Here is a 10,175-nt window from a genome sequence, read left to right as displayed (position 1 = left end):
TTTCTTCGTGTCCCGATGAAACATACTAATTCCACCGTAGCCACCAGATCCAGTCTGTATCCAGATCAGATGGTCACTGCAGTCACCCAGATCCAGTACGTATGATCTTCTCAGAGCATCACATGAAGATGTGTTTCATGTGTCTAATGTCCGTCAATCACAGATGATTAGCAGTGAATGTTTGATCACTCCTCCTGACCTCTGACCTCTTACTGTCCAGCTCTGATGAAACACAGTGGACCGTGACGGGTTTGTGGAAGTGTCTTTAATGTATTACAATAAAAAACAAATGTGAAACATTTAGTTTTTAATCATACAGCAAGACAATGAAATATTCAGGATGAGATCGTAACAGATAGTGAGTTACAGCGTAACAAAGTTCCACAGAATTTAGAACTGAAGAAATTACTTTATGTTGATTCACCACGATCCGTAACATTAATGTGGTCAAATCAAAGGTCTAAACGGCCCATTTATGAGTGATTCATGCTGACTTAAATGAAGCATTACAAACTACAGTAGATCAGTTTCGAATTCTGTGAAATTCATTCCACTTTCATTTGACTTCAGTTAGAATTCTGTATCCTGTTTGGAGCCTCAGTTTAGATTGAAGAACGGAGTTGGAAATTAAAGCCATTCAGTTCAGTTCTAGATGATGCACAACTCACAAACTCAGAGACACACTCTCTCACACACACACACACACACACTCACTCACTCACTCACACACACACGTGATTCCCTTGACCTTTGCCCAATGAAAGCATTCATCCATCCATCAGAAAGATGAGTGGAGGCTGAGACTTAGTAGATGAGAGGAGACGAGTAGTGAGACGTCTTCAGACTCTTACAGAGAACAGAGCTGCACACCAGAGCCACCAGCTGCCAGACAGAGAGAGAGAGAGAGACAGAGAGAGACACAGACGGTTATATCTGCTGCGCAGCTGGAGGAGGAAAGATGACTGATGGTGAGGAGGTGAGGAGCACGTATGAAGGAGGAGATGCGTGAGATGGTGAGATGTGTCTTCTGAGGACAAAGCTGCACACCAGCGCCAGCGTCTGAGGATGAACACACGCAGAGGGTCAGAAGACACGCGTGCAGCGCTGGAGTCCAGCATGTTTGGGTGTGAGCACGTGTGTGTGTTCAGATGGACTCACCATGATTCCTGCTGTCCCCAGAAACCCTCCCAACACCAGCGGAGCGTGCGAGTTGAAGACGTCCTTGATCACGCCGGGACAGCTCTACACACACACACACACACACGGATGAGCACCTGCACTCCTCAAACATCACACAGGCAGAAATAAGAGCAAGCCAAACAGGAAATGACTCACAGAATATGAGATCTGCTTCAGGAAGTTGCCGTCTGGACAGGTGTCTCTCACAAACACCTCAATCGGTCCACCGACACCGCAGCAGTCGAACTGTGACACAAACACACACTTGTTAGACCACATGTGTGTGAGTGAGTGAGTGAGTGAGTGTGTGTGTGTGTGTGTGTGTGTGTGAGAGAGTGTGTCTCTGAGTTTGTGAGTTGTGCATCATCTAGAACTGAACTGTGTGAGAGTGTGTGTGTGAGAGAGTGTGAGTGTGTGTGAGAGTGTGTGTGTGTGAGTGTGTGAGAGTGAGAGTGTGTGTGAGTGAGTTTGTATCTTACAGCGTTGTGGAATAATCTGAGGGTAACTGCTTGACCAGGGCTCCTGGTGTTGAGATACTGAGCGTAGATGGTGGTGTAGAACTTCACCAACTCATCTGCCACCTACAACACAACAAACACATGACTGCCTTAAAACCAGCACTATTAGACAAACACCTGTGTGTGTGTGTGTGTGTGAGTGTGTGTGTTACCCGTCCGCTCCACATGAAGGCCATAACACCAGCTGCGATTTCAATGATGATCAGAACGGAGAGCAGGCCAGAAAACTGAACATCAGAAAAACAAAATGTTTTAAAAATATGTCTACAAATGAGAGTTTTGTCCTCCTGTGCTCTGAATCCTGAAGGAGTTTAACAGCTTTGTAATGCTTCTGCTCTGTGAGTGAGTGTGAGGTGTTAGTGGTGCTGCTCTTTCTCACCACACTAAGAGCTGGTTTGCTGTGGTTACACGCGCCACAATCACCGATGATGGCCACCAGCAGCATCAGGACCCCGGTGACCACCAGCACCATCACTCCTGCGGACACACACACGGACACGGAGAGTCACGCTTCAGCACCACGCATGTCAACATCAGTCAGTGAGAAACATCACAGAACAGACCGATGTTGAACTGTGTGGTGTTCAGATCGATGTCGAAGAATCCTCGGGTCTCTGCGCCGAAGCGGAGCCACATTCCCAGAGCCACCAGACCGAACCCCAGCAGCTGCAAGACACAGCACAGCTGTCAGAAACCCCAGAGGCCTTACTGCGCCTCACACAAATACACTACAGTCAACACTAGCACTTCATTTACATATTCACATGCCTTTAGTTTCGTTTCATTTGAAGTTTGACAAGACAGGATATTGCAACACAAAACCCTGAAACATGCACATACTGCAACACAATCAAGTACCTAGTATAAAACAAGTTCATATACAGGCAGAATATATATATATATATATATATATATATATATATATATATATATGCACAGAAAAGAAAAAAAAAACATGTATAGCATGCTTTTATCAAAGGAGACGGTGTTTAACCGGTAGAAGAGTAAATCTGAATATAATCTCAGACATACTCACAGCGAACAGAATGTTAAACAGGATCAGGAAACATTTACACATCTGTGCGCACCCGTCCATCACGAGCAGATTTATTTCACTGCAAAAGAACACTAGAATCAACCCAGTGCAATGACCAGCTCTTCATGGACTAAATGAAACTTCATCTAAACTCTTCATAAAAATAATGCCGAAACTTTGATGATGTTTACATCTCTCCTGTGTAAAGCAAAACACTGAATTCCCATTGTTTATGAAGTATGAACATAAACTTGCCTTGTGCAGTAATAGAGAGCGGAGCTGTGTGCGTGCTCGCGTGACTTCAGCGGAGCGAACGCTTTCTGTGCTGCAGAAACGAAACTATTACTGACCGTTTCCTCTGAAAAGTAGAGCCAACACCCGGAGCACAAACGTTTCCCCCAAAATACTTCCGTGCTGGCACCATTTTACAGTCATCTAGATTTCTGTAGGGCCATGTTTTCAGTTAGATCAGAGTATACAGTTATTTAGCTGTCACGTGAGCGTATCACTACCTGCATTACTGTGAAGGAAAAGCATTGGAAGCGCACTTGTACAATTCATGTAGAAAGGAAAACTAAACTCTGCGAGGATCGGGATTAATGTTGCCCGTGAAGAAAGCAGAGAAATGAGTCACGCATGCGCTTAAGAACGGAAAGACACACGCCAAACAAAAACAGACTTACATTCTGTTTGTGATTTTATGATGCTTTTATTGACAAAGTCCGGGAGGAGCTCGTTCAGATAATCAACTTAATCAGCATTTTAAATATTTTTCCGGTGTTCCAGTGAATTCAGTTTCTCTGTCCCCCCCCCGCCCCCCCCAGTAAGTAACTGCGACCTCGTGGATCCATAGTCGTGTTGGTAACCAGTTCCTCATTTTAATTATTTAATCAATATGAGCGACGTCGCTAATTTAACTTGTCCTCATTTTCCCAAAACTAGTTAAGAGACCTTTTCAACGACATATGAAAGACTCGAATTTGATTAATTCAGTTCGTTTATTATAGATACAGAGAAAGCACAAATAGCAAAAACATTAAACAGGGTTATAAACAACAAAGGTTTTCTTCAGAAGCCTGAACATTCTTCACATCTACTCCTCCCTCCACGTGTCCCTAAAACAAGAAAAATGAAAGAAAGAACAGGTGAGTGTCTTCCCATTTTAACATTAAAATACACAAAGCAATTAGCACTGAAAGAAGCAGCAATATGAATCCGTGTATCATTCAATCATTCGTTTTTTGATTTAATATTGAAAGTAGAAAAATTAGAAAATGGCTCCTTAAAAACGATAATTCAGCTTAAGTTTTCGTTTTTCGTTCATGGGTGGAAAAATGAATAAACAGCTTGAATATTGGATTTCTACATGTGGGCGGGAATTAAACGCCCCTTTCTGCTGATTGGTCAGCCGAAGATCAACCCGTGCCGTCATCAGTTCTTCTGCAGTATCATGCAGCAGAATAATAGTCCTCCACTGCTGCAGTTGTATGGATTCTTAAGCATTTATTGCAACTACATTTCATCTTTCTTCATCAAACAAACAGGCTAATGAATAGCTGGACACAACTCATACCGGGGCAGAGTCTAGACAGGGCTTTCTTCTGTGTAGATATAAATCTATTCTTTGCATCAGCTGGGCATGGCAGGGTATGATATGACAGCTGCTCACCCAGTACGTCTGTTTGTTTAATTAATTAATTAATTAATTCGTTTCAAAATAAATATTTTAAACACTAAGACAAAAAGGAAAAAATAATAAATTGGCTTGGGTATATACAGGCCTATAATGTTCACGCAAGAACTGTCATTCTGACTGACAACCGGAGAACAACAGATATTAAATAGCCTACTGTTAGAGTTATATAATGTAGCTTTAATGTTATACTGCTTCTGTTTGGCTTTTAATTACAGAACATTCTCTGCTTTTCATACCTCAGCACTTTTATTTATGTGCGCCGGCGCATGTTCAAGAGTCTCTGCAATTAAGCTTTCTATGTCCTTCTCCCCAAGACCAGCTTTCCATCTCACCACCGCTTCTGGAACTAAACAGAAGTCACTCACAGCGTTACAGTATGCGAGTACCATAACTGTTCATGCTTGTGTTATCAGTGTGTTTATTCATATGTTCAGTTGTGTATAAATTAGATATAAATGTCAAGTGTATAATTTAAATACAATGTATACACTTATAATTTAATTAATCATACTATTTTGTCATACTATAAAAATCATACTAATTAAAGTATCTTTACAGAAAGTATTCCAATGTCAAAAACTTAATATTTAATTTTGTTAAAAAAATAAAATAAAAAGTTGTGCTAGAAAACGCAGAAAGGACTTGTATAAAGTCAAGACAATCTGATGTAATGGCAGCTTTACTATTTCAGTGTCAAATTTGTTACACATTTGTCTCTGTTGTTCTTAAACTAATCATTGTTACTCACATGTGGTAACTTTGCACATTGTTGTTTTAATTTGGCTTCCCATGCAGGCTGCAGTGGCTCCATACGTTGGTGGCTACTGCCCGCATTACCCTCCGTACACGCTCTCCTGGATGAGGCTGAGATGGTGTGTCTGCAAGAAAATGCCATTTGTTGGCATGCAGGTAACCAAAGGTAATAGTATACTCATTATGCTGTAACATGTTATACCAGTTTCATTATATGAAACCTATTTGGCCATTTGCAAAATTATGGAAAAGGGATACCAAAAATTTACTCTCCCTCAACTTTCGTGAAGTTCTTTCTTCTGGTGAACATAAAGGAAGATATTTTGAAGAATGTTGGTAATGAAACCGTTGCTGTTCTGTGTTGACTTCCATAGTAGAACAAAAAAATACTATGGAAGCCAGGAACGGTTTGGTTACCAACATTCTTAAAAATATCGTCTTTTGTGTTCAGCACAAGAAAGAAACTCATACAGGTTCTGAACAAGTTAAGGGTGAGTCAATGATAGCATTTTCATGTTGGGGTGAACTAACACTTAAGAGGTAGATGTAAAATAAATGTATTTCATACTAGTTTGCCTAATCCTAAAAAATGATACTGGTATTGATATCAAATCTGCAAAGAGAAGGTATAATAATGTTGGATTTGTAAGGTCAAAAATGATCAAAGACTTCTGCTTTCCTCTCCCAATCCCATCTTCAGTAACAAAAGGGTCATTTGGCGTTCCTGAAGGCACAGAAGTGCTGATATCGATCAAGGCCTGCAGGCCAACATGTGTATACATCGGGGGTCTGCTAATTGTCACACCTTTTGCCCAGTGGGTGAAGTTGTAATCTGCTGATTGGTCAGTTTGAATGTCTCACATTTGGTTTTTAGTCACATGTTCAAGAAAGGGATAAAAGAGGAATGTAACTGTTGCTCTGTCTCTTTCCTTTGCTACCTCTCTGGTGAAGTTGTAATCTGCTGATTGGTCAGTTTGAATGTCTCACATTTGGTTTTTAGTCACATGGTCAAGGAAGGGATAAAAGAGGATTGCAACTGTTGCTCTTTCTCTTTCCTTTGCTACCTCTCTTTCTTTGCTGGGACTCTCTTCTTGGGGCTCTGCCCTCTCTCCCTCGCTCCCTCTCTCTCCCTCTCCCTCTCCCTCAGGTAATATTTTACATACATGCTGGGTACAATTAATTGTCCTTCATCTATTTTGTAACCAATTCAAGTGTAACCATAAGAAAATATTTTCTTATTTCCGTCGTTGGTATAAGTGGCAGTGGGTAGTCATTCGGCATTTCTACAGCCTGAACCACTGTAGGGAAACCATCCTTACAGATTTTTGATCACATTTAAACACATTTGGTATCTTGTTGTATCTTTGAGGTCTTTTGGCACTGAACAGTCTCTGGGAGGCCTTGACCATGGTTGTCGCTCACAATTCTGTTAGACAATTATGCAGACATTCCGTTTTTTCTTTTTAAGTTAAGTTTTTGTTTTTTTGTTTTGTTTTCCTTTCCAATAGTGACTGTGTAATTGAGATCCATCCCTTAACAGTGAATGAATAATGGCAAAATGAGAATGAGATTTAAACAAATGAGATTTAAAGGGATAGTTCACCTAAAATGAGAACCTCTTACACCTCTTTAGCCATCCTCAATACTCAGAAGAAACAGCACATTTAAAAGAATACAGAATACATTTGTCCCACTCCTAGACTACAAAAAAACTAAATGGATTTGAGTTTAAAAAATGAACAACATATTATAAAAAATAAATAAATACAATGTCCTTTGTCCTGATAGCTATCCCATCACTAAAAACACGGTGACCAAATGTAAATATCCCATGAAAGTCCACGTTGACTTTATAAATATAAAAAATAATAAACAAACATTACTGAGAGCACCTTAAAGTGAAGATAAAGAATATTACTTACCCTGAACTAAAATGTGGCAAGTCAAAATTGTGGAGGAGACCGTGGAGGATGATGCAAAATCTAATAAATAATAATAATATACAGGATTACTCATAAACATTAAAGTACACAACATTACAATGCTGCAAATTATGCTAACATGAATGTCAAAGATAAATCTAGAGTATAGCTCTAAGTGTCTAGCAGTTACAAAGCATCTTATTGCAAAGGATGCCAGTGATACAATCTCAGACGTTTTATGGCGGATGAAGAAGAAATGACTGAACATTTCACTATTAAATAATACATGGGTCTGTATTGATGAACAGAATAGTCAAAGAAAAATATTAGTGTGTTACTATAAAAACTGGCAAATCAGAGATGCAGGATGCTAGTTTTTTTGTTACTTTTTTTTAATGAACTACCCCTTTAACGTCTTCATTAAGACATAACATGCTGCATGATGTTTCTTTAATTGATCTAAACTCAAATACTGAGAGGATCTGACAGTCAGTCAAAACATATACTTAAAAGAGCCTGTGGGGAGTGTGTAGCTGCTGTAGACACAAGCAGAAGAGACACAAAGAAGAAAGAGCAGTGAGATATCTGTACAAATGAAAATGTTTTCAGTGTCATCAGTGATTATTAATGAATTAGTAACTGGCAATTCAGAGAATTTGTATTTTCACTTACAACAATCAGACGGCAATTGACACTGAAAAAAAGAGAGAAGAGAATACTTATTTTCATGGTATAGATTCCCAAAGTTTATAAAGGCTGTGATGAATGTGTAATATCATCTGATAATGCAAGATGAGAAGAATGCAGAGCCATGTATTTGATGAGACCTTAGAGCCCACTCACACATAAGCCACAGAAAGATGCATTTTTATTCTTGAGAATAACCTTATTATTAATAATAATAATAATATGTTCTATTATAAGTGTTGTTGTTGTTACTAAATGAGGGATGACCGATTGCATACAGGTGTAAAGGCTTATGAGTCTCACGCGCTCGCAGTCAAACCTGTGACAATTAACGCTCTACTTTCTGTACAAATATGAATAATGAAGATATGAAGAATAAGTGGTCTGTTTTTAAGTACTGTTAACATGACAGATAACTCTGAAACGAAAGAGCGTCTCTGAAACTGAGCGGATCGGCTCCATTGGCAGTGACGTCACAGCGATGTAACGGCATTTAACGGTGTTTAGCGGCGCTGATGACGGAAAGTCGTTGCCTGCGTGTCTTTCCCGGTAAATGTACCACACATTTACCAGAAAAGACAGTCCAATTTTTATTACAATTTAATGGGTTTCACGAATGAAAGCGGCCGCTATTTATTTTAGTTGTTATTTCCTTATGAAAAACTAACTATTCCCTCAGACTGTTATTATAATAACTTATTATAATTAAATTGTATTACTTTCTTTCTTTATAGTTTTAAATGTAATTTATTTTATTGTCGGCCCGCACTGCTGATGATGGCTGTGTGCGCGGTGGCGCAGACCCCGGCTTATACACGCACGCGGCCCGGTCTCGCCGGCTTGGCATGCGAGTAAGAATTTAAGCATTGAGAGATTATATAATGACACTTTGCGTTAACTTAGCATTAAATGTAAAAAAAGATGGGGTTTTCATATAATGCGGTGTTTGTGTTTTACTATACTATATTCAAAGCAATGGTGTTATCAAAATATAACAGGCATTTCATTTCTTTATTACTTTTTTCTTTTCTCCCATTTTGAGAGTCCCTCTTTGTTAAGTATGATTGAGCAGGCCTATAGGTGGCGATGTACGCACGCGAGTCGCCAATAAGCCAATGTATGAAGCAGAGCCAGTCACTCACGCTGAACGTCATACAAAGCACAGTATGATAGGTGGAAATGTAGGGTTTTATGATAGGATGTTTTTCATTGGTGGGATTGTTGTAACATTTTTAAAAGTGAACTAATTGTGATCAGTTTTACCCGACCTTATGTTGTAGCTCCGCGTTTTGCAACCAACCGCAGTGCATGTAGGTTACATTAGAGATAACATTTGATCCCAAAACCAACTCAGATATATGCAAATGCATATCACAATTCCTACTTTAAAGAATACATATGCAGAATATGCGATTTTTTGTTTTATAATAATCTCTCTCTCTCTCTCCCTCTCTCTCTGTCTCTCTCTCTCCCTCTCTCAAATCTGAAATTTAGAAATGTACATGTATGCAATTCTACAAATCCATTCAATTACAAACCCATGTGACCTAAAGACATCAAAGCATGTGCAAATTATTCATAAAGTTATTCCCTAAGCCTTGTGCAATATATAGAATATTATTCAGAATAATATGTATTGCATTTTAATATGAATATTTCACTATTAGTGTGCGATAATGTCATAATTTTTTTTCTTTGGTTTAATTTTGTAATGTTTGTTTCCAGTGCACTTTATTCTGCTTCCAATATGTATTGCATTTTAATATGAATATTTCACTATTAGTGTGCGATAATGTCATAATTTTTTTTCTTTGGTTTATAGGGATTAAATGAATAATTTTGTAATGTTTGTTTCCAGTGCACTTTATTCTGCTTCCCGGACTGGTGCAGAACGCTGTCCTGATGTTTGGCTGTGGTCCCTCCATCATCCAGACACTGATCTAGTTGTGTCTTCTCTCACAAACCCCACTCTCAGGTGTGCTCTTTGCTTATTCTTCTGGTACAAGGTACTGAACGGTCACATCTCACAGCTGATGTTGTGATGTCCTGCCATACAGTTGCCCAGATGAACATCACCAGTATTACTTCTCTGTCATGTATATGTTGAGTGTTTTCATGTGCCATGCGTTTCATCGTGGTTTTGATTTTAGGATCTCCTGCAAGCTGGTGGCTATATTGGTGAATGAGAATAGAGGGGATTTGCGTACCGCCATTGAGACGTTTCCCTTCCTTCGTGAGCATAAAAAGCTATAACAGCATCTGTACTAGCGGTGTAACGGTTTGAATTATGGTTTGGTTTATATCATGTTTTTAGGGTCGCAATTTCAGTATAGTTTGGTATGTGCTATTCTCAGGGAAAAAAAGGACTAATGTCAAATAAAAAT

General features: G+C 39.2%; 1 protein-coding gene across 2 annotated transcripts; it reads right to left on the bottom strand.

The window, feature by feature from the left end:
• Positions 1-251: 251 nt before the first annotated feature.
• On the bottom strand, positions 252-3,285 carry cd9r (CD9 molecule related). Of its 2 annotated transcripts, none has more exons than XM_016444904.1 (10): positions 3,246-3,285; positions 2,989-3,091; positions 2,734-2,812; positions 2,261-2,363; positions 2,077-2,174; positions 1,850-1,924; positions 1,659-1,760; positions 1,336-1,425; positions 1,159-1,242; positions 252-1,059 (listed from the first exon to the last, which is right to left on the bottom strand). In XM_016444904.1, exons 1-10 carry the CDS (start codon positions 3,268-3,270, stop codon positions 928-930), a joined length of 891 nt encoding a protein of 296 aa, XP_016300390.1. In that variant the 5' UTR covers positions 3,271-3,285; the 3' UTR covers positions 252-927. The 2 variants fall into 2 exon arrangements, with proteins under 2 accessions (XP_016300390.1, XP_016300391.1); XM_016444905.1 differs by having other exon boundaries at positions 2,989-3,058.
• Between the last annotated feature and the right edge of the window lie 6,890 nt (positions 3,286-10,175).

The sequence above is a fragment of the Sinocyclocheilus anshuiensis genome, unplaced genomic scaffold (assembly GCF_001515605.1).
Source record: "Sinocyclocheilus anshuiensis isolate Anshui unplaced genomic scaffold, SAMN03320099.WGS_v1.1 scaffold3404, whole genome shotgun sequence".
Taxonomy (NCBI): domain Eukaryota; kingdom Metazoa; phylum Chordata; class Actinopteri; order Cypriniformes; family Cyprinidae; genus Sinocyclocheilus; species Sinocyclocheilus anshuiensis.
Note: the sequence above shows the minus strand (reverse complement) of the source record. Positions and strands in the feature narration are given on the sequence as shown.

Coding starts and splice junctions, on each gene's coding strand:
- cd9r (XM_016444904.1), bottom strand. CDS start 3,270: ATGCTTTTCCTTCACAGTAATGCAG. Junction 2,364..2,733: donor TGTTTAACATTCTGTTCGCT/GTGAGTATGTCT, acceptor TGTGTCTTGCAG/CTGCTGGGGTTCGGTCTGGT. Junction 1,243..1,335: donor TGAAGCAGATCTCATATTCT/GTGAGTCATTTC, acceptor GTGTGTGTGTAG/AGCTGTCCCGGCGTGATCAA.